This window comes from Myiozetetes cayanensis, unplaced genomic scaffold, assembly GCF_022539395.1.
Source record: "Myiozetetes cayanensis isolate MyiCay16 unplaced genomic scaffold, myiCay2020 scf18, whole genome shotgun sequence".
NCBI classification, from domain to species: Eukaryota; Metazoa; Chordata; class Aves; order Passeriformes; family Tyrannidae; genus Myiozetetes; species Myiozetetes cayanensis.
In genome coordinates this window covers 11,382,236-11,407,175 of record NW_026087389.1, presented here as the reverse complement: position 1 = coordinate 11,407,175, position 24,940 = coordinate 11,382,236, and the positions used below count along the sequence as shown (strand labels likewise).

General features: G+C 41.2%; 2 protein-coding genes across 3 annotated transcripts in view; one reads left to right on the top strand and one right to left on the bottom strand.

Annotated features, from left to right (window-relative positions):
- The window catches only part of KBTBD12 (kelch repeat and BTB domain containing 12), a 33,600-nt gene that overhangs the window by 4,872 nt on the left and 3,788 nt on the right, over nucleotides 1-24,940 (bottom strand). Inside the window, exons 3-4 of the mRNA XM_050312631.1 lie at nucleotides 22,279-22,429; nucleotides 10,310-10,507 (exon numbers count right to left, since the gene is read on the bottom strand). Coding sequence (XP_050168588.1) covers nucleotides 10,310-10,507; nucleotides 22,279-22,429 — 349 coding nt within the window. The remainder of the gene's footprint in view (nucleotides 1-10,309; nucleotides 10,508-22,278; nucleotides 22,430-24,940) is intronic.
- The window catches only part of MGLL (monoglyceride lipase), a 102,833-nt gene continuing 88,074 nt past the window's right edge, over nucleotides 10,182-24,940 (top strand). The window contains exons 1-2 of one of the 2 annotated variants that reach the window (XM_050312626.1): nucleotides 10,182-10,334; nucleotides 10,620-10,749. In XM_050312626.1, the coding sequence (XP_050168583.1) occupies nucleotides 10,731-10,749 (19 nt within the window). In that variant the 5' untranslated portion in view covers nucleotides 10,182-10,334; nucleotides 10,620-10,730. Of the gene's footprint in view, nucleotides 10,335-10,365; nucleotides 10,521-10,619; nucleotides 10,750-24,940 lie in introns of those variants that run through there. The other variant, XM_050312627.1, reaches the window with a different exon arrangement.

Here is a 24,940-nt window from a genome sequence, read left to right as displayed (position 1 = left end):
TTCACTTATTTTTTCTACAAAACAAAGCAGCTTTTTCCTACACTTCCCTGTTTAACCATGAGAAGTTTTAACAAAATTTTCTTACACTGTGTTTTTCCTCAAAGGAGTTAAAGTTAGAATTATTCTGGTTGTACAAACCTAACTCTAACGCAGATCCTTTTCCAACAGTAGAACTATGTTTGTAACAGTATGATTTATTCATACTCAGGAAAGGAAAGTGCTAAACCAGCAGAGGGAACATCAATCATAAATTTATCCCCACCAGAAACTATGGTATATTAAAAAGAATCAGAACACTTTTCGTACAGTTACGCCTTTTTGATGTATAAGTGCAGACTGAAGCTACACTGAGCCTACAAAATTACCTTTTCCCAGTGTCAAGACTTGAGTTTATACCTGAAAATGTTTACTTTATTAACACTAAAGCTGTATTTAGTAGTCAAAACAAAATGAGTCTAATCTTTAAATTATCTTTCATATTCTCTCCTGTAAACACAACACTTTCCCGCAATTTTTCGTGACTTTTTTCTTTGAACATGCAGAAGAACAAAAATATTAATTTTCAGTAAGTGCCTGCCTGCACTCCATATACACAATCATGCTTTTTCTTTAAAAGGTTTTTATGAGTCACTCCCCAAATATGGCCAGACTTCATTTTATGATGTAAGTTTTCTCATGTCATTTGAATGTTTGATGAACGATTCTTGGAAAGGCCCCCAGTATGACTGCAGGCAACATAAATATTTGATCTGCTTTTTCCTCTGGGTTTTTTTTTGTTTGGTTGCTTTTGTTTTTGTTTTTCTTTGTGGTTTGTTTTTGGTGTGCTTTTTTTTCTTTTTAAACCACATTCCAGTTGTAATTTGAAGGCTGAGGGGAGGAAGAACTTTTCACGTGACAACAGTATTTATTAGCACTTTTAGACTTTTTTTTTTAACCTTGCTTTCTCTTTCCTATTCATAACCGAAAATTCAGATAAAATTATTACGTTTTGGGTTGTGAGGGTTAAAGGGAGGCAGATGTAGAAGAATTAAGCAATATGCTTAGCAGGTAGAAAATCCATAGTTCATCCAGGATTATTAATCATGCAGCTATTATGTTTGTAAGCCAAGAAAAATAAATTCACTGTGCTGTAGCCTGCTTAGTGTCCAGAGGACTGAACTCAAAAAAAAATTTATGCTGAAATTCCATTCCCTGGAGTTATATCTATTGCAAGTTTGCTAAAGTGTGGTCAATATTTAATTATTTCTTCAGGAATTCCTTTGACATCAGCTGGTATATTTGCTCCAGCTTATGAATGAGGAAGCAGAGTTATGGAGATGGTGAGAGCATGTGCCAAAGTCACAAGTCATGATGCCTCTGCATCAGTGCAGGACAGAGACATCCAAAGTAGTTTGGGGACACTAGCAGTGACAGAACCACATTGGCACACTGTTGGTTGGCCAGCAGCACCTCAGCAACTTCATCCAGAGAAGGGCCAGGTACCTTAGCCCAGAACTACCTTGTGTGTGGGGGTAGTCTTAATGTCACATCTGCCCTTGAGCTCTGTGCCCTGGGACATCCTCACACAGGCCACTCACCTGAGCACCTCCTGACATCATCCTCAGGTTGTCACAGCACCTTTTCCTTTCCAGTTTGCAGTTTCCTAATATGTTCTGTCTTCTTTTGCATAAATCAATTTATATTAAAAAAAAACCAAAACACAACCCACACCAAACCTGTAGCAGTTAAACTGCTATCTGTTTGCTCTGCTCTTTCCATGGAAAAAAGCACTTGCAGATCACAAGGTGCTTGCCAGTTCCCAAACAGTCCTCTAAATGCTTACTCAGGTGTTTCTTTCACTGGTTTCCCCAGTTCTTGACACCTAAAGCCACCCCAGAGTTGCCTTGAAGCAGTTCAGCCTCCACTACTCATTTGTACCTGTTTTTTCATGCCATTATCTGTACCAGGGAATGATTTCAAACATATGGGACTAGCCTCTACTACTTATCTTCCTTGCCACTAATAGCTGCGTTCATAATTACACGATGCGGAGTTAGGTGACCTGGGAATTCATGTTTGTGTTGCAATGGGATAAAAGTGCATTTAGATCATTAATGCCAGATGTCCTGGCTCCTCATTTGCAGTAGGAAAAATAAGTTCATCAAGTCTGTAGCCTTCAATCCCATTTGTGTATGTGAGCTGCCCCAAACTCCACCAGTGTAACACAGGCAGAACCTCTCTTGGGGTCAAGGACATCCATCATCTGTGCCTGTGGGCAGAAGCAGGCAAAGAATACACAGGAGAGGGAACTTGTCTTGGCTGTTTAACATGCTGGCCAGCCTTTGTGATATGAAGGACCAAGGAAGTGTATCCCACTAGACACAGCCAAAGCTGGGAGGAAGGTTGGGGATTGAATTTACAGCTATGGCAGCTTACTGTTTTCAGAGCACCTGCATGGAGTAAGGTAAGATATTCACTCTCATAGACAGGTCCTCTACCCTCCTGCTCTGCTGTGTAATTCTTCAGGACCATAGTTTCAGAATCCACCCACTTACTCACAAGTGAGTGTTTACTAAAATTTAAAAAATGTGTATGAAGAACTGGATGGTCTACGGAAGGAAACTTCTAATTCAGTTACTTCAACTGTTTTTTCTTGATTGATCCAGCTTCCTCAGCTTTTAAAATCTTTCCAGATTTTGCCTGTTGTTCATAGGCAAGGCTTCTTTCAGATAATCTTACAAGCACTGGTCCTGCTTGCACTGCAGGTGATAGCAGGATCACAGATTACAGAGGCAGCAGGGTCAGTGCTCTTGAAGTCAATGCACCATTCACATGAGTAAAAGCTGCAGGATCAGGATAAGAACTACTGGGCCCAGCCAGTCCTGAGATACTGTTTCTAAATGCCTTACAATGGGTTAATACATTATTTATAGAGGATATAAAGCATGTTTAGCCTGTATGCATGACAGGCAGTTATGAACACAATAGAAGATGTCATACATGGCTACAAGCCATGTTTCTAAACAACCTATTGACCTCTTCAGCAATTAATTAAAATGCATTAAAATACCTATTAATCATTCATTAACCCTTTATAAACTATAAATGAGATTTAGCAAGAAGCAGGGCTGAATTGCTAATACCATGCTACCAGAGAGTGGGTCAAATTCAGATGTGGAACGAGCAGATGCTGCTCCCCAGCAATTCCCCTGACCTGATTTGGCCTCATTTATGGCAGCGCATTTCCAGCTAATGAGCAGGGTAGATGGGCAGCCCTCCCTGGGCAGGCAGCCCGGTGTAGAGGTCTCTCCCAGTCCCAGCAGCTCACGTTGGAGCTGGGGGAGAATTCGGTGAAAGGTCAAGCAGCATTTTTCGGGGTGGACTCAGCGCATGGACTGGAGAGCTGTGGCAATGCCTGCGGCACAGCGGCTGGACATGAGCAGATTTCTGTGCTAAGCAAAGCACAGGGGCCCTGAACCCTTTCCATTGGTGGGAATATTTATTCAAATGGTAACAACTGTGGGCAGGAGAACTTTAATTATTCATCAGTGCCCAGTAAATTTTAACAGAGGGAAACGAACAGTGCTGCAGATAGGCAGCCCGGGGTTTGCACCTCTGCTTTATTTAGCTGGGAACATGGGAAGGTGCTGGAGAAACAGGTTTTGTTCCAATCTCTCAACCCCCAAACTTCACAAGTGCAGTATTTACTGTGCCAGACTCCTTAATATATCTATATTTAATTTGATTCCAGTAATGTTCCATAACCACTATAATAAAAAACAAGCACTAGAACGATTCTCCATCTAAATCACATAATGGAGGAGACTAGGGGGAACAGCTTTCATGGGAGATTAGTCAAAATAAATAACTATTAAGCTAGGCCACTGTCAGGAGTGCATGGTGTGGAGATGCAAACTCATTAGCTCAGCTGGAACACAGTAATTACTACACAGTTCTGCACTGCTGCAAGCAGAGCTGCTTCTATTCCAATGCATGGATTGCAGTTTATGTAAATGAGGAAGAAGAGGCTAGAAAATTAATCCAGGGTATTAATCCTTTTTTTTTCTTTTTTTCTATTTTTTTCAGAAGCAGAATTACACAGTTAGTAGGACCCAGTATCACCATTACCTATCTTAGGTAACATTTGCAAACACAAAATTGAGATTCTTGCATAGATAATTTTTACCTTTAGCCTTCCTCTTACTGTAACAACATTTAAATGAAAAATCAGTTTCTGCTTGATATCAGTAAGTAAATAAAATGGAGTTGAGCAGCTTTTGTCCCACATATGATGCTAAACACATTACAGAAATTTTCAACATAAAGAGTAGGGAAGCAGTACATTCACCTCCTCTGCCAGGAACTACTTAGGAGGGAAATGGAAAAGCTGACAGTTCTACATCAAGGCCTATTAGCTCATGAAATCATAAGACCTTTTAAGGGATATGTGCTGCTAAGAGCAGGGTTGTTAAACATTTTGTTATTTGCACTTTGACTTTAGACATCAGCAGATATCACATGGGTGAGAATATCACAGTAAAGATGGCATTCTAATTAATATAATGAAATCATTTAGGCTGGAAAAGACCTCTAAGATCATTGAACCCAACTGTTAACCCAGCACTGTCAAGCCAATCACTAACCCATGTCCCTCAGTGCCACATCTACACGGCTTTCAACACCTCCAGGATGGCAACTCCACCACTGCCCTGGACAGCACATGCACATGCTTGACAGCGCTTTGGGTGAAGAAATTTTCCTTAATATCCAATCTAAACCTCCCTATGTGCAACTTGTGGCTGTAACTTCTTGTCCTATGGCTTGTTGCTTGGGAGAAGAAACCAAAGCCCATCTGTCTATGCTCTCTTTTCAGGTAGTTGTAGAGAGTGATAAGGTCCCTCCCGAGCCTCCTTTTCTCCAGGCTAAGCAGCCCCAGTTCTCTCAGTCACTCCTCATCAGATTTGTGCTCCAATCCCTTCCCCAGCTCCATTGCCCTTTTCTGGACATACTGCAGCACCTCAATGTGTGTCTTGTGAGGGACCCAAAACTGAATGCAGAATTCAAGGTGCTGCCTCACCAGTGCCGAGTGCAGGGGGACAGTCACTGTCCTGGTCCTGCCAGCCATGCTATAGCTGATACAAAACAGAATGCATCAAGTTAAAAAAAAAAAAATCCAAGTCTAGATTTCAATTTCTTACTTCAAGTCTATGAGACAGGCAGTTGCACCACCTCCATAATCTGAAACTAAAGCTACAACCTCAGAGACAAAGGCTATAAAACTTGTATTTGTGCAGCAACAACAGAAAGTCAACAAACATCTGCCTCGGCAAGTGACAGTGACAGCAGATGACATGGTCCCAGCAAACAGGCACACACCCTTGCCTTCATTATTTTCACCAGAAAAAAAAAATATTCATAATGCTCAGAAGCAGTCCAAAAGAAAGGGAACCCGATATGGCAGGCATTTTATAAGGGTGTAATCCTGCATACCAGAAGAGCTACTCCCCCCTCCCTCAGGGAGCCACGCTAATGAGGCTCCTTCTGCCAGGCACAAGCTAATGTCAGGAGCTGTCAGCCTGTGCAGGTGACAGGTTTTAGTTTGATTCAAAGGAAATAAAACATGTCAACAAAAACACTGTACAGCCAGACTGCAAAGGATAGTTTTAAATCCATAGTTACAGCAGGAAATGCAGCAGTGTGGTTTAGCAGTAAGTGGAAAGCTTCTGGCTGCTGCATGCTGAGCCCTGCTGAGTACTCATACTAGGGGTAATGTTTCCACTCTGTGCAGCACCATAAACTAATGGACAAAATCAGTCATTTAAAACATGTCTGATTATCCTGATGAATGCTACGACATTGCTGAAAAATGACAACATTCACGACACAAGGCTACAGGAGCTGGAGCTGAGACAAGCAGATTAATGATTCCTGTTTGACATAGCAGTTTTAGTAGAAAATGAGCTAATTTGTATAAACTAGTGACTAACAGATGAAGTTTTGCAAGTCTTGCTAAGGAGAAAAATTCAAAATTTCAGAATTGCTCTTCTTGGGTAGTTATAATGACTGTAAAAGCATACAACATTCGTCAGCTAGTGATACAACACAGAGGTATCAGAGGTGTTTGTACCATCCAAGCATAGATACCAACATCCTGATGTGTTTGCCTTCGGTAAGCCAGGTTAGAATCCCTTGTACCCTGATCAAAACACAAAGCTTCAAGAGAGGAGAGCTCCTCAGGGTTCTGAATTGCTTTCTGGTCTTTCAGAGCAGATGTAAACCACCAAGGACCTGAATCTCTCTCTGAAGTGTCTGTTCTTCTCCATCTGCTGCAGAGAGCCTGGGGTCACTAAGGTCTTAGTGTAGGCACTGCAAAAAAGTGTCTAAGCTTCAGCTGAATTAAACCCCTTTCCTCTTTCATGGGCAGGCTTTGAGCAAACTTCTAACTTGAGGAAGCCTCAGCAGAGGAAGCCTTACAAGCCTTACTTCAACACTGAACAACAGTTCACAGAAAGCTTGAACACACTTTGGAGCTCACTCATCTTTTAGAAAGACTGCTATTGCTACTTTCAGCTGGCCAAGCTGGCTTTCCTCTCAAGTAGACACAGGTTTTCTTCCTCTGCTCACAGGGAGGCTGTTCAGGCTGCACCACTTGTCCTCCTTTCAAGCAGACAAAGATTTGTGATGGGCAGTATATACAGAATAGGAATCATGCCATCACAAGCTTTCAGTTGTCACATGAGAATCTGAAAAGATGGTAGCTCAGCACTATTCACCTTCTCATCCAAATTTAAGGCCCTTAGAGCAGTCGACAGCTGCTTTTTAGCTGTGGATACAGCACCTCTGGGCTTCAATAATCCACTGGGTCTGGACTTGGCTGTTCATCGGAGCCAATCAAGCAAGCAAGGGGTTTTGCTAGGCCCATTTGAGGATAATTTACATTGTTCAAGGGAGCACAGGGAAGAGGAGCAGGCAAGCAGGTGTGTAGCATGACAGTTTGCAGGGCAGTTGGCACGGCAGTTTGCCCGGCAGTTCGTGCAGGCACAGCGAGCAGGAAGGGCATGCCCATTCTGCCAGCTCTTGCTGGTGGGTTGTGTGATAGGTCTGCATGGGGTTTTTCTGTTTGTTTGTTTGGTGTTTTGCTTTTTGGGTTTTGTCACCCCACCCCCCCAACTCAACTAGATCCAGCAATGGTTTACAAAGGATCAAAAGCCATCACTGCAGCTGCTAGCAGCAGGAGTGTGCTGATCCAGGCAGAGCCCCCCAGGAAGGACACAGCTGTCCAGGTCACTGGCTGCAGGGAGTGTCTGAGCCTGGCATTGGTACCAGAGGACAGTGCAAAAGACACCCACGTAAGGTGCAATCAGGTGAATGATCTGCTCTGTTCAGTGGCAGAGCCTAAGGAAGAAGTGGAAAGGCTAAGGAGGATTAGGGAGAGTGAAAAGGCACAGTCTTAAGCTGGGCCAGGGAAGGTTTAGGTTAGGCATTAGGAAGATGTTCTTTACAGAGAGAGTGATTGGGCATTGGAATGGGCTGTCCAGGGAGGTGGAAGAGCCACCGTCCCAGGACATCTTTGAAAAGAGACTGGATGTGGCATTCGCATCTGATTATTAGACAAGGTGTTGTTCGGTCAAAGGTTGGACTCGATCTCAGAGATCTTTTCCAACCTAGTTGATTCTAGGTCTATAGACACGCAGAAAGGCATATAGAGCATGACATATACCAGTAAAATTAAGATGCAACAGTGTCTTTAGTGGGTTAACTTTCACACTGCTGGATCAAGAGTGGGTTTAAGCGAACACAAAGGCTTGAGGTTGGAGAATTTGGGACAGATCTATAGTACACAAGAGTTTGGTTTCAGCCCCTTAGGCTAAGACTTTCCACTGCAGCAATGATTTTGGCTTATTTGCTCTTGTTTGGTTTGTTTGTTTTTGTTTTTTCTCTCAGAAGCACTTTTTCTTGAATGTTCCCAGCAGCCCTTTAGCGCTCAGCAGGCAGAAAACCCAAAGACTACAGCTGTGCCTTCAGCTTGTTTCAAGAACTCCACTTGGTTGAAACTAAATTACAATGTTTTGTAAAATTGGAATATCCTCTCTTGGTTGCATCCCTTATAAAAACCAAAGTGACATGCCAAGAAGCCCAAAAGACTAAAACCAAACAAACACATTCTAAAATAACCCTGTCTGCTACTAAAGCAGCAGCAGCACATGCTGTTCTGTACCTTGAAGCTGCTGAGTGGCTGTAATCGTGGAAGTGCAGAGTCAAACCACCCTTTCCAAGCTCCCATATGACAGTAATAACCATCTTTCACTCCACCCTTCATCCCCAAAGAGCACATCAGGCAAGAGCCCTTTCCAGCAGGCAGAGCAGGAAGAGAGGCCAGCTAGGTAACCTCTTCAGGTTCAACATAAGGCCTACACATCTTTTTCTTCATGATGGTAGCTAGAAGCTGCTACTGCTGTCAAGATTTAGAAAGCCCTTTTCTTTTAATAACTTGAAAGTCACATTAAGAAGCTTGTCTTTAAGGCACAGGTTACTCTCAGCTCCTCAAATATGTGGTTATGCCTGATTTACAGTTGACAGTGAGAATCTTATTTTGGCTCCCCTGTTAATAGGCACCATAACAACACAAACTTATTCTACATCTCTACAGGTAGACAGAACGCACACATAGGGGGTCAGAATTCAGGTTGCACAGGTAACTGCAAAACTGGCATTTTCTAACTTTGACTTCTTGTTTTTCAATGTAAATAACAGTATTAGTGCAGGAGAGTTCTATACATAATTATATAGACTGTAATAGTAGAGTGAGGAATCAGGACCCCATTGAGCTGGCATTATTCAAACATACAAAAGATGGCCTTCTTGAAATCCACAGGAGGACTTTCAAACTCTCCCAGAACAACCACTCTTTATACATGACTCAGTGACAGAACGTGGTGGTAATGTACAGAAAGTGTTTTTATGGCTCTGAAGCTTCACTAGTCAGAAAAATCTCATATTAATCTGTTAGTCATCTTGAACAAAATTGCTTAATTTGTCAATGCTAATGATCATAGAGTCATAGAATTGTTTAGGGTGGAAAAGACCTTTAAGATCATCCAGTTCAACCATTAACCCAGTGCTGCCAAGCCCACCACTAAACCATGTGCCTAAGCTCCACATCTACACATCTTTTAAAGCCCTCCAGGGATGGTGACTCAACCTCTTCCCTTTATCAGCCTTTTGAGATTTGTACCCACTAACTTTAGGCTTGTTCATAATATTGCTGAGAAAAAGACAACTATGATGGCACTATGGAAACACAGTGATGTGTCATAACCATAATTGCTCTGAAGTCACACAACTTCTATCAGAGATGACAGGAGAACAAGCCTGTTAGAGGCTGCCAAACAATTGTTTTCAGGAAGTAACTTCCTCAAACCGTAGCCAGTGAAGGGATTGGAAGGCAAGATGTGAACTAGCTGACGAAAATTGCCATTCTAAAATAACAGTGGCTTTATGTTTAGACCTTGTTATACAAGTCAATGCAACTGGAATCAGTGTAATGTGAAGACATGTCACCCAGTGATACCACATGGTCATTCCTGGGCAACAGTGAGCCTGGCATGACATATTTTAGCAGTGGATAATGCATCTGTGCTATTGCTTTCTCCTAAAAAGAAATTAGGGTAGCAGCTCTATGTAGCAGAAGAGTTTAAGTGTGCTTGTTTTATGACTCTTTGCATTTATAATGAAAAAAATTGTTGTAAGTACTGGAGATTTAGATAGAGCTGAGCACAGTTGGAAGGAAGAAGGAAAAAAAAGAAAAAAGGTGTCCACGGCACTAGGATTATTTAAAATCACCAGATCTGGAACTTTAATCTGTTTGTATCTCAGTTCCCTACCCAGAGTACTCATTAAATACACAAGCTTTTTCAACACCGATAACAAAGAGCATGTAAGTAAATAGGCAGAGATAGATTGGCAAAGGACAGATGGACAGGGCCTTAATGTTCAGCAAATATGACCAAGTTCTTTGATGTCCATAAAACACTAAGCTGTAGCTCTGGATATAAACCCAGAATAATTCTACTGAGGTTTTAGATATGGAAAGGTTTAGCACATATTGGAAACATACTTAAATTCTCATGTTTTGTTAAGAAAAAAAGCTAAGGTTAAACAGAACAAAATTCATATTGACATTAGGGGTTGGCAGTCCAAAGGGCAGAATCAGGTCTGTGGTTCCAGGGCATGCCAGTGCCACCTGATAGGGCTGATCACTCATCAGGTCAGTCTATGTCCTGTGAAAGTGATTTTAACTACACAAGGAATATCGGACTCATTTTAGTACCTGCTCCGTGAAATCCTCCACAAAGGTACAGCTTCCCTTCCACACAGCCTGCACTGGTAGAGTTTGTTCGTAAGGAGAGAAGGGGAGAAGGCATAGGAGGTCCATCCCTCCAAAAGTCTCCATCAGGGTTATAAATCTCCACTGCATCAAGACATTTCCGAGTCTGTCCTCTGTCATAGCCAAGGCACCCAATTCCTCCTGCAAAAGATATGTAGGTCAAATGTAGCAGTCCCACGTTCTTCTGAAAAATACATTGCTGGCTGCATTTTCTGTTTACATGTTCTCATCTCCCTCTCTTTCCCTTTTGCAGCTCCAGAAGTTTGTGAGGAAGTAAATTCAAAGCAGAAGCTACTGCACATTATCTACGGACACCAAAGCAAGATCCTTTCTGAAGTCTTGTATCCAAATAAGGATAAGCAGCATGTCTTCAAAACACAAAGGTATTTTGTTTTATTTTCTCCCTATATAGTAGAAATTGTCGTAATTACTTATTCTGTTTGCTGGACAAATTGTAATGAATCAAAAGCTTTTTTTCAAATACTGTTGGTGGATTTGACCCTCACACATCATTTGCATTTGTTGGTTAGTTTTCTTCAATAAAAGAAAAGTGTTACACCTATTTCTTAAGGGAAATCAACTTCCAGAAACAAACCCATCCTAAGCACAGGAATACCAACCAAGTTATTTGCAACAATATTACTGTTGAAGGTTAATTAGGGTGCTTGAAGATGGTGTGCAGGATTAAATCAGATCCCAGTTTTCTTTAGCTGGGACATACTGCAACAGGCTGCAGATATACCTGAGATCTCAGTACATGCTGGAAACACTAAAAATCAGTGGAAACACTAAAAATCAGTGGAAACACTAAAAATCAGTGGAAACACTAAAAATCAGTGGAAACGCTGCCTTCCCAAATCCCTTCAAGTGATCAAATCCAGATTTTGAATTCACAGCCTTTGGTTCTCCAGAATTAATATGCTGACGTACCCACGCAGGTTTTCCATCTGTGCCAATGGACACAATACCCGTAATGAGCACTGATGGCATGCTGAAGAGGTTCTTTTGTGCATGTGTGTGTATGTGACCACTTTTAAATATAAAATGACTGCAATACACAAGCAATTTCCACATGAGGGCTGGCATCCCAGATACACGTGTAGGACTGCTCAGTTGGGGAAATCCAAAGTGCATTGTATGGCGTGTAATTATTCCCTTGCATATGCAAAAGGAAATGACTGGAAGTGCAAGCTGTGCAAGGTTGGTGCAGCTGCTTTTAAAATATATTGCCCCTAGAATGCTGTTAAGCTGGTCTGTCAGAGAAAAGAGCCCCTAGTGGTGCTCCAAGTTTTATTTGAGTATGGTTTTCCCTCTACTCTTAAAACCGTGTTATTTTTTATAACCTTTTTGCATTCTCCAAAGGTGTTTGCAAGAGGGAACTACATATAAATGGGGATCACAATGCTCCAAACACTGTATTTCTGATCTGTGTTTTAGAGTCAGATAAAGATAAAATCAGTTAAACCTCCATCAGAGCAGCAAAAGTAGAACCAAATTCAGTGTTCATTATCATCTGGAGGAAGCTTTCCTGTGGCTGAAGTTAGCAATATTTGATTTTGTTCAGTATTTGATTTTGAAAACCTTAACTGAGTTGGGTTTTCAGCTCCTTTTCCATGCACATAAAATCTTTACTTGCCTCAATGCCTACCAGCAAAGTCCCAGTAGTTTGTAGTAGGTACTCCTTAGTGTTTGCTTGAACAAGGCTGGCATCCATATGCATTTGGTTTTAGCTTAACACCCTCAGCTAAGCAGTATTTGCTCTGATGGGCTGCTCCTCTGAGGAGGATTGATTCACCCAAGAGACATGAGGTAGGGATTAATTGTGGTCATGGAATTTTGCTAATAATTTCCATGGCAAAAAGGGAAGCATCACCCCACTGAGCCTTTCTCATGATGGAGTCTCACTGAGCTGCTCCTTAGTTCTATTTAGAAACAATTTTCAGACTTCAGGTGTTTACTTATTGTATTGTTCTCTATGACAAAAGCATTATCCTCTTCTGTGTAGTATTTTCCACCACTCCTTAATGGCTTATAAGAGAGGTGCCACTCTTAGGATAGAACACTATTCTCCTAAATGTTTCAAGGAAACTTTTAAGAGCTAATCAAAACGTTTAATTGATAAGTCTATTTAATTGATTGCTTATCTCATAAGCTTTCTGATTCTACAGCATCCATTGGTATAATCACAGAGTACAGCATGCAAGACAATTTGCTAACAGGGCATGTACAGTCTACAGAGTGCAGTGTAATGCAGAGAGGGATTCTCAAGGCAGTTTTAACAGTAAACTAATAGTATAAAAGCTCCCCACAGGCTAATTTGACCCCTTCAAAAGACAGTTTTGTGGTGCCAAAACCAGATTGCTGCTGGTTATCAAGCTGGGTTTTTTAAAATTAGCCCAGGTGTTACTTTACCCCACTGAAGAATATGCACTCACCCACAAGAAAAGTCTTCATTTGAAAAATGAAAGAGCTTCTTGTTCAATCAGAGGGATGAATGGTACCAGTTAGGGAATGCATGCAGCGTGTCAAAAAACAATAGCTTTGCTGATTGCCTCAATATTTCAGCAGGGAGGGGGAGGTGAACAAAAGGGTCCAGAACTCTTCTAGGAGGACAATAGCTGCTTATTTCTTCCTGTGATTTTATTGTAATTTTCTAAATAGAGTAACTGTAGGGCAAGATAACTTCAGAAAGAACACAATCAGGTACAAAACTGATACAGCAGTCAGTGGCTTTTTGAAAGAAAAAATCCCAACCACTACCTGTTAATGAAGACCTTCAGCTGCTATTCCAGGGGATCCATCAACAAACGTTTTTTGTATATAGCTATTAGGAAAGTAATTTTCCAGGACCTATTAAAGCATCTTTTAAAAAATTTCAGAGCTACCGTGTTTTCAAGCATTTATGAAACCTTGATTGGGTAGTTTAAGCAACTTATATTTAACCTCCTTTAATCCTGTCATTATCAGCAACAGTCCTGAATATACAAAATATCTCCCTTTTATTTAAACCCTGCACCGCTATTTCAGTTAAATCAAATTTTATATTCAATTCACAAGGGCAAAGCTAAACAAAAAAAAAAGGGAAGAAGGAAAAATCAGAGCAGAGTAAAGTTTAATTTTCAAGCTTAGAAAAAGAGCATTCTGAAAAAACAAAGAAATCAAGAACTTCAACCTCCTCTCCTAAAGCAATTCTAACATTAAAATATTGTTGACAAAGGAATCTGAGGATGTTAGGCTCTATGAGCTCTGCTTTGCTCTGTTCCCAGAAGCCCTAGCTGAGAAATAGTCCTATGAGACAATATATTTTTTCCTCTAAGGAGATGGATGTCTCAGGACTCTTTCCAAAGAAATTAATACACAAATCAGAAAAAAAAAAAAACAACTAAAATTTAAAATAATTCACATCTACAACCAACTGGAGGAATCTCACTTTTACCAGGTTATTTATCATCTACAATGTAGAATTTAAATTGGCAGAAGAAAATAGGCTTTCTGTGTCAGACAACTCAGGCCACTTTCTGATCCATCACTGAAGACTCCAGATCACCCTGTCCCACAGGCTTCTTCATTTAGATTTAGGAAACTATTAGGAGTGCATATGGAGACATAGGGAATTACAGTTAAGACCATTAAGATTGTCTTTATCTCAAGATCTCTGGGTAAAGCAGTAGAACAACTGAGCTCATACTCTACTCCTACAGGAACCTCTGCATAAAATGGGGTTAAGCTTTAGGAAGCTAAGGCAGGGTGCAGAAAGAGGGCAGAGGTGCTTTGGTCATTTGAGGGAGACTCTTGTGCCAAGTGGCCTGTCAGCAGTGCATGGTGTACTTGCAGTTGTACCTTAAACCACCCAGAGCTATAGATGGGGTCAGTAAAACACACCTGCTGTGGTCACAGCCTCCTGGGAGTCCCAGCAGGTGTGCCGAGGGCAGCAATAGCTAATTCCATGCCCATGGGCTGGAATTTATGCTGGGGAGGATCCTTCATTAACCCACATTCACAAACAGAGCAGGTGAATTCAACCCCCCCTAGCTTAGTTCCCTGCATAAATCACAATTACATGCCCTTTGTGCTGGGGAGATGGATTTCACACTGGGAGTTTTGAACATTTTTGTCATTTTCACATTGATCACACAAGAGGATTTAATCCCAGAACTCAGACTTCTCCTCCTGTCCTTCCAAATGCACCCTTTCAACACGTTAGGCTTTTTACATTATGCACTTTCCCTAGGAGATATTTCAGATTCCACTGAAGGACTGGAAAAGCCAGTGAAGCCACCTTTGTGTTCCCAAACCCATTAACGCTTGAGAGCTTTCTACAGCACACTTGGATGAGTCTGCAATCAAACATACTTTCAAGGGCACTCTGTAAGCAGTGGTTCTAATGGACTTTAAATTTAACATGAAGCTCCATTAGTAAAATAAATATATAAATAAAATACATGATCTTTATTAAGAAATCAGGACTGAGAAGACAAGTCTTTGATGCAGGAAGGCAAGGCGGGGTAGGTGATGTGATTAGCACATCTTCAGAATCTCAATGAGGCACAGTTCTGTGCTGTGCTCTACCTACACACTGCTCGTAGCTGGCTGAAGGCAAATCACACAGCTTTGGCTCAGGTCAGCTGCCTCCTTGGCCTCATGTTCATCTGAGAAGACCAAATGCAATTTGAGCCACATCAGCTCTAATAACAGCACATCCTTCCAGCACTTAAAGGGAAACGTCTATAAATGATGGTGAAGTGGTAAAAGAGTCACTGGTAATTAGTTCAGCAGGTGCAAAGGCAATATTTCTATAATGCCTAACATGCAGTTGAGTTACAACATATAGGGAACATTCCTACCTACATGCACCCAGTGACTTCCCCCATGTCACTGATTCTTGTAAAAGCAGGCACTGGCACAGAGCAATTGCACTTCTATGTCTCATCCACACCAAGCTCTTTTGCAATTCAATTTCCCAGGCAGCTGAGTCCAACAAGGACAGTTTTCTTTCCTACAGAAAAACCACAGAGCTCCAAGTCTAGATTGCTCATTGCATAGACAGGATGGCTGACTAAAAGGACACCTACAATGTGGCTTGAGGTCCAGATAGAACTGAAAACAGCTCTCCATTGAGACAGGGCAGCAGATTTCATACCACTTTATTTGGTTCTCCCACTAACAGGCACCTGAAGTTAGACATGAACTACAGTCTCTCAGCCAGAGCAGTATATCAGGGAACAACTAGAGCAAAGCAGTTTTCAAAAGGAAGGTGACCCAGGTAATAAGCTCACCATCAGGGCACAGCTCCACAGAACCAGAGACAGGCAAATGCAGAAGGTCCCACCAGCAGCTCTCAAGCAAAGACAAGGTTACAAAAAGAGGCTAATGCCCCAGGCCTGTGTTTAAATAGTGCTCCTGGACCTATGGGCAGAGGGCGTGGGTGGAGGCCCCAGGTGATGCTGATCAAGATGATCAAGACCTATTAGTGCCCTCAGGGCACTGACACTGTTATTCTTTATCATACAGTAAAGTCTTCAGATCATAATACCAAGCAACATTTGTTCTTACTACTACCTCTGAATTTTTATCAAAGGAACCTAGAGAATGGGTAAAAAAGAAAAAAAAAAAAAGGAGTAATTCTCCAACAAGCAAATGAAATCCAACTTTGCCTCCCGTAAAATAATTCACTATTAAATCGATCTCTGGAATGCACAATGGATTTAATAGTGCTAATCTCTTATGTAACGTTTCCCTTCATTAACAGCACTCAAGCTGAGTCTCAGCAGTTACATTTCTCTCTCTCTCTCCCTCTGCAAAGCGGGGCTGCATAGCTGGTTTCTCAGAGAAATGAGGGAGCCATAAAGCCCTGGCAGGCACATCCAAAGATGAAACCGAGGAGCACTGTCATCCTTTACTAACCCAGAGCACAGCAGATGAGGTAATGCAGCTGCTAGAAGACATGAGGGCAAAAGATTGATCAGAAGCAGGGCTGAAAAAACCCAGGTGATCGTCTTCCTAAACACAGTCAGTGTTTCAGATCCAGCTCCATTTCTCATGAGGTGCCTTTTTCTGATTTCTTTTGATAATCCTAAAGTGTGTAGAAAGCATTTCTGATCTCATCTATCAGACCTATTTTTCGCCTGTTTTTGTTCCTCCCTGAACACAGGCACTAAGGAGACTGTTGCACAGGTATAAAGAGCAGAATCAGGCCGAAAAGCTGCTACTTGTCACAAGTCCAAAGCATATTTATAAATAGACAGGTTTATTTTAGAAGAAGTTGTTATTCAAATGCACAGTTAATACTCGAGCATGAAAGCTAAAATGCCTCCTTCCAGCCCCTCCCACACACACTTTCTTTTCCAGAGAGACCCCAAAGTACATATTCAAATAAGCATTTTATGATCGAGACATTCAGTATTTAATTGAACTTCATTTGACTGCTTAAAACTTTTAAAAAAAGCTCTCAGCAACAACTCAGGGAGAAAAAAAATCAAGTTGTAAGAGGTGGGATGCCAAGCTGAGGAGGATAACTGAAAATTCTTTGGTTTCTAAATCTTCCCTAATAGGATTTCTCATTTAAATCCTTCTATACGTTCTTATTTATAAGGTAGGAATTATATAATGATAAAAGCAACATATGGTTAAGCATGTCATGGTGATACAACATTTTTTATCAGTGACCTGTATTTCAGAGGCAGTAGTTCTGCTGAGTGTGTTTTAGCATAAAGTAATGAATGTGGCATTCAGATGGATTCATTTGGATAAATTTTCCTAATTTGTATGTTGGCTGTGATAAGTTTTCAGAGACCTAGCTGGAAAGGATATTTTTTTAAGCGAGGGATTAAAATGCATGACCTTAAATAGAGCCCTCCCATCTGGTTTTCTTCCAAAAGTGTCTCAATTGCCTCTGTCATTAAGAACACAATACTGCTCTTTCTTGGGCTCTCCAACGAATATAGTTATGTTCCTGGGAAAATATGGAGAGAAAGAGCTGAGACCAGTCAAATGAGATGAATAGGAGAAAGGATTTTGAGCCTTAGGAAATGCTGTTCATTTACTTATGAGGATTATGTATGGTGTATAAATTGCATGAGATTCTCTAGGAGCATTACACAACAAACAGACAATTACATTGCAGGACTGATGATTAAGACACACTGTACAGGTTCCTGAACAATGCTATTACTCAGACCAAAAACTCTAATCTATCTCTCATTTTCCTTCCCTCAGTGTGACTCTGGAATAATTCCATTTAAGTCATTGGGGTTTTACATGCTGGAGCTGCAATTAGGCTGGGAAGAGGTTTTGGACAGTGACTACATACTCTCTGTTCTGTGCCAATAGGACTTTTCAGAAATTAGCACTTCAAAGGCTAAGCATCAGATTCTGATCTGGGTTAGAATAAAACGAGCCTGACACAACACAGTTGACATCAGCAGACTACTTACTACAGATTTACACCTGCATGCATGAAAGCAAAAATTGGACTTGTCTGTCAAAGAAACTGCTACTGCACCTTATTCAAAGCTAATATTTTGCATCTTCTTTCTGCTTCATATTTATGATAGAAATTACTTTCATATATCAGAGATACTAGAGAGAATCAACTTTCTCTGCAGTGATTTTTCATTTCTGCTCTAGAGTCCTCAATGTCCTGACACCTGTATAAGTTATACAGAAAGACAGAAATCCTGTTGGAAAGAGCTGACAAACTTACATCATTTAATGACTTTGTTTTCAAGGCTTACTGGAAAGAAACCTCATCTCTCTGCAACACTACTTTATGTACCCAGTTAGAGCTATCTGTTTCTTTATTTCATGTTTTTACTTCTGGAAGCAAGGCTTGGTCCTGAAGGCATACTGAAGATATCTTGCATTTACCTGTTTCCTTTTTGCCCCTCTCCCTTTTCTTCCTCTGTCCCTGGCAGCCCCCAGTGGATCTTCTTAGCTGGGTGCAGACTGCAGGATGCCCATGGAGACAGTGCACCCCATGAGGAACAAGTATGATATGAGAAGTGGGGGATGCTTGTGGGAATGCCTTCCCATGCTTTTAAATGGTCCCTTCACTGAGTGTCCCCTCACTGGGGATGTTAGATGTTCAGGTTCTGTGCACACAGATTTCACCATGGGGAATCCCCTTTTGGAGTGAGGAGGGGGATCAATAGCAGTGGTCGAGACTCCACAAAAGTCTCCCTCTCATCTATAGCACAAAAGCTTAGTCATTATGCCTGAGTAAAGACATCTCTGAGGCCACTACATGAGAACAACCTCTCCTCTTCAGAATGTGTCTTTTTGCACAAATCACCCTTGACAGCATCTTTCTAGACTCCCAGAGTGCCCGACACCCTTTATGAAGCAGGGTGATGTCCGAGGGATCCACAGCTTTGAGGAGCCTGCATCTTTTTAATGCCTTCATGACAGTTGCTATTCTTTGCTCTGTCACTATCAACCTCTGTTCTTTCCATTCCCATTCTCTCCTGAATGTCATCTGCATGATCAAGTACCACATCAGCCAGATTAAGAACATTTTTACCTCCTTCCTTTCAATGCCATGAATCGCCCGTTCACCCGGTCGGGGTTACCATCGCAATTCTTTCCAAAGGAAAACTGAACCCACCTGACAGCCCAGCAGCCTGAGAACTCACAAGGTAACAAGAACTTGTCACCATGGATAAACCGTGGAATGTTGCTTTTCTGTGTGAGGTTCTAATTACAGTTGGCGAGTGTGAGTTCACAACTGGATATGAGGCCATGTGTGATATCAGCAGAGTAAGATGCCAATGTCATGACTGTACCACTGTTTCCAAACAGAGTTTGTTTGGAAATTGTTCCATCATTCTGAGAGGCCTTGGAAAAGGTTTTAATGTCTTCCACACAGTTTTAAGACCACATTTGTTAACATTTACCAACTACATTGTCTTCTTACTTTTAACAGCTAAATCTCCATTTCCACCCATACTCTTACAAATGGATTTAAACCAGAATATTCAAAGACAGAATTTGTTGACAAATCAGTTTTGGCTCAGTGTCAGGCTTATCTTTCAATTAGAAAAGTAGTTGTAATATTATTTGATTTCCTAAGAAAACAAGACACGTAATTACCCTTACTACATGTGTGTTCTCTATCTGCACTTACATTATGTTCTTGGCCTTTCATAGCTTTTGTGCCTGTTGCCCAGTTTCAGCTAAATTTTGCAGATTGATGGATGTTAAAGTCCTCACAAGGTTTGTGAAAACAGGCAATCAGGAGTTTGGGAAAGCAGCCCAGACCTAGGTCAAAATGTCTTCTCTGCAATTGATATTCCTGCTACCTGATGGTAACTCATTCGTGTCTGCACATGCTGCAGTTACACCTTGAGTGGATAGAGCATAAGAAGGGAGGCAGGCTCAGAAATGTAATGGTAAAAGTAGCCCAATCTTTCTCAAAAATCTGCTCCCTGGAGCAGCGTGTGAGCTTAGTTACCCCTGGTATAAATCACAAGCAAGTTTGTCCATTACAGTGAAATTACCCCAGATTTACACTGTCAAAACTGAGAACAAACCCTACCTTTATGAATGCTTAGTTAGATTTAGTGGCAAGAGTGAAAGGTCCAGTGCAGCAAACTGTTAATCTCAGCATTAAGTTGGTTCCCTTAGGAATAGGCTCGAATAAGGAGGGCCATGGGAAGGCATGTGAACCAACAAAGTGATGGAGACAGACCAAGAGCCTGTTACAGCCCATGTGCAGATTTGATTGTTAGCAAAGATTTTCTCACACACATACACAAATTTTTGGTATTGGTTAGCATGTAAGAAAGATTTCAAGTCAGCATTCAGCTCCCTGAATACGGCAACACTGGCAGCTATACATACCAAAACAAGGCTTTTTAATTTTTTAACATTAGCAAAATGCTTCTACAGGTCTGTGAGACCATCAACTTGCCTCAATGCCATTTAAACAGGCACTTTGCAGATTTAATGCCGTGCTTTGTGTTCACTCTGTACATTTCATTACTGTAATTGTTCAGATATGCTTCAGATATACTGTGTGAGATTCTGAGGGAAGAAAATGGATGCAGTTTTCCCTATTAGCCACTCCTTTCCCTTGTCTCAGTGTCAGGCTTGCTGTGAAGAAGACTGTCAATTTGTTTTATCACATGCATCCCAAGGCGGCTCCTTTTTTTTGCTCCCTGACTCTCTTGTGTCATCACAGTGTTTAAGGTCTTGATCTTGGAGCACTGTCTTACTGAAATGCATAAATGCAGCCTTTCTCTTCCCAGCTATTCCAGCTGCTTCTTCTGCCCCATTAGAGCATCAATGTCAGTATAAATAATTATATATATTTAACCTTTTACAAAGGATGGAGTTTCCATATTTTGGAAGCACCTTTGAACCTGGGTAGCCAACAGTCTTATTATTTAACAGCACACTGACATTCTCTATCACTAACCTTTGACAATAATGATATGATTTTCTGGTTGCAAAACTCTCTTTTCCATATTGGCTCCTTTCACCCTTCCTCCTGGTTGTGACTATGGGCCTCTCTCAAGCCTCTTAAGAGAAAGAAGTCTCTCTAAAAGAAGACAAATGCAGCATTAAAGCCACTTTCTTCTTCTACTTCAAAGACACCTCTCTTACATACACCCCCTGCAAAACACTTTCTGTATTACAGGCAGGGAGAAAGCTCTGCTTTATCCACATTATATAACAACCCAGACAAAAACAGAACACCCCAATGCAGGAGGTGTATTATGTTGATATGACTGTATTTTTGTGTTCACTTTGATAAGCTTGTAAGCAGGAGTAGTCTGAAGCAGAAAAGATTGAAATGTCCCAAGGTTCTGATGTGATTGCTGCCTTCTTCATGTGCGATGCCCATGAGACCACAGGAGCATGGAAGGGTGTGAATCACTCACAGCCCACTTGTGGATTACTTGATTGTATGAGCTTTTCCCCCACTTCTCCAAGAACTTTCCAGTCACACATCTATCTATAATCCTTCTCTCTGTTACTTGGACACTTCTCTGACTCCTATTCCCCTTCTAAGATGCCCCTTTTAACTTTTTCCCAATATCTGTAATGCCTTTCTTCTACATCTGCCTTTCCCTGCCTTACATCTTCATCTTCTCTTCAGAAAAATCCCTTGTTTGCCACCTCCTGAGCTGTTTGCCAGTGTTCAGAAACAGGTGATGTTCTCTCTGTTAGCTTGTACATAGGCTGGGATGGGACCATGAAGAATGGTCTTTGGGAAAAGAGTCCTTTTATGGATTTACTGCAGAACTGAAAAATATGGGTGGGGATCATTTGAGACAAAAGATTTTGGGGTAGGAGATTATTGAACTTTTTCACACAAATCAATACTTTTTGTCAAAATACTGGTTTTTAAACAAAAAAAAATTGAAAAGATTCAATCAAACAATGACAAAATGAGAGACTTAAGTGTTCAAAAGAATGCACTGCTTTGAGGTGGGTGGAAAAGAAAGATTCATTGAGTTTTATCAATATAGAGAAATAATGTTGGTTTTGACTGGGAGATCCAAATTTTCTTTAACCCTATGCCATTCTTTCACAATGCTGGTTATGTTCCTCAGCTGTTCAGTGCTCACTTGTGAAATGGTCCTTACAAGGCTTCTCTACTCACTTTTTAAAATTCATTACTATTTATAGCACACACTGATACCCTAAAGAAAAGTAGCTTAAAAAGTGAAGTACCTTTGTTTCATTAATCCAGAACACTAAATATTCACCTAATTTAATCTACATAAATCAAGAAAGGAAGAAATAATGAGGGGAAGAGACAACTTTAGAAAAATACCACCCGTTTAGTCCAGTGTACTTTGTCCTACGGTACTTAACAAAGGGTGAGATATTTCACTTCACAGAGGCAAACTGCTGGAAAGAAGAAAAAGTCATGGTGCTATCTGTTAAAAAAATCTGTTTCCTCTTACCCAAGACATAAATCTCCCCGTTGACTACGGCTGTGCTGAAGCGGTACTTTGAGTACTTCATTGGAGCTCCTTCCGTCCATTTGTCTTGGCCCGGGTCGTACCGAAATGTTCTGTTACTTAATCGATCCGGCTCATCGTCAGGCAGATCCATCTGTATGAAATATGACAGCCATATAATAATACAACATTTGGAGCCCTCTGCACATGCCTGCATGCAATTAATCACAGCAGACAGCTCGGCAGATAAATAGCGCAAACACATCAATTACAGCCGCAGGGGATTGTAGTCCCCAGGGTTTACACAGCACCCGTGGTTTGTGGCTGGGAGTCCACTGTAGAAGGCAAAGGAATGAGTGGGCATCTATATTCTACAGCAATAAAGGTGAGCATTTGGGTAATAACAATACATTCATGGTCCCAGCTCTGGAAGAACGTACCCCTTTCACAAGGCTGCTGTACAGTCTTAATAATGAGGGAAAACCAATAGATCTGTCTTTTTTTTCCTGCTAAATGTTGAAATCTATTCCCACTGTTACGCAGACCATACCATGAGTCTCAGTGAGGTACTTTCCTGGCCTTTCTCAGGCCTATATATACGCATAACTTATTCTAATAAACATTTGCATGTTTATTTAGTCAGTCTAACCACAGTAATGTTGTTCAACTGCTGTAACTTCAATGGTTTGCATAATAAGCTCCTAGCCCCCTGCAATATCTTTGCTGCCATAATACTCCTTTTATACTCACTCCTACTCCTCTTGTTCTCTCTAATCTTCTTCCCCCTTCTCTGCCTGTCTCACATGATGCAGGGAACTCAGATTATTTTTTTTGGGTACAACACCCTTGAATGTAAGCAGTGGGATGTGGGGGGAGGATCCAGAAATATTTTGGGTTGAAAGTTTTCACATAGAGAGAGTGAGAAGGAGAGAACTACTTTGCTTGCTTGTGATGGTGTTATATGTGTTCCTGTTTTTCTTCTTATTTTTCTTTCCCAAAAGACCTTTCCAACACTAATGCCATGGACAAGACAGTAGGAGGTAAACTACAGAGTAAATATATAGCCCCTTGGTTACTCTCTGTAAGTGCCCAGGCATGTTCATTCTCCATGGTAAGTGTGAAACACTGACTTATTCACTGAAAGGGGGTTAACTGTGCGTTTTCCACACAGACTAAGCATATACTTAGGAGCAGGCACCATTTGACATGCTGTAAATTCATGTCCACCTTCATTTTTTGTGGTAACACTTGCCTCAGAGTGAACCCTGTGCTCCTTATGTACAGAAAACATAACTTTCAGTAGCCCTTCTCTATTTCTCAAGGGTCTGGAACCTTCCTCTCAGCCTCACCAAATGCTTTCTTCTGTTTTAACAGCCCCAAGTTACCAAGGCTGGAGTTGCTTGGGTTTCTAACTCTGCTGGCACCAGTGAGGCCAGACCAAAGCTGAGCTGAGCAGTGCTAATGTGAGCCGAGTCCTTGCCCTCCTAAGCTGTCATTTTATGTCCCGGCTTGACTTTGTCTTGTCTTGTTTCAATTACAAAGCCTGAAAGGGAAAGGAACATGTATTTATCTCTGTCCTGTAATGGACACGTGCACTCAGGGCACTCTGTCAATGCTGCATCGTTAGTGTTTGTTCAGGATCGACAGAACATTCAGTGCTGTTCAAGCAGAGGGACAACCCCTGCCTTGGAGAGCTCATTTGCTTTCCCAGTGCAGCTGTGGTATCCCCACATACACAATCGCTGCATCTGACAGGGGGAAGATATATAGTACCAGAAGAATTCAGCCCTCTGCAGTGCTGGTCTTAAAGCACTCTTTTGAGAGCTTGAGCTAATTTATTCTGATTTGTTCTGGTACGCCCTAATCTTGCAAAGCTGTGGGTTTTAATCAATTACTGTTAATTTGCTCATCTCAAACTTATTTATATATAAACTCAGACTCCCATGCATTGTTACTGATAGTACTTGTAGGCAGGTATCCAATTTAGGTGGGTTTTTTTAAACCATTCTTGGCTCAATATTCCTGACTTATGCTTCTAAGCCACTTTCCCCTCTCACAATCTGTTCTGGAAAAAAGCTTAACAAAGCTGGTTGTCTGACTTCAACATCTATCTTTGTTATATGACATATCTTTCAGTTCAAGGGGTTTTTTTTACAGACAGACTGTTTCTACATGAAGTATTTTCATATTTTAGTTCTTTAAATAGTGAGATACCCTTGCTCAGTTGTTTCTGTATCAGAAATACTCTGATCTTTCTGTTGTCTCCCTGGGGACTCCTGCATTCAAAACATCCAAAGAGGTGTAAGTCTTGTTAGCTGAATGTATCTCTCTTTTAAAGACTTTAATTTATATCAAGAGGACACAATCCATTGAATTGTGATGACAGTCTGAACATATTGCTGTCAGCAATGAGGATTACAGATGCTCCACTTCATTGTCAAGTAACTGTGGGACCTTATCCTGAACTCTCAAATTTAAACTGCACCAAGCAGTAAATAAAAATGGACTATGCTCTTAAAAAAGATCTTTTGCACTGGGAGCAACTGGAGAGAGCATGCACTGCTCCTGACATCCACCTTCCTTGTAGCATAGTTCTGTATATTCCCTGTACTACTGAACATGGTATCTCTGGCCCTGCTGAAAATTCCTGTAAAAACTTTACCTG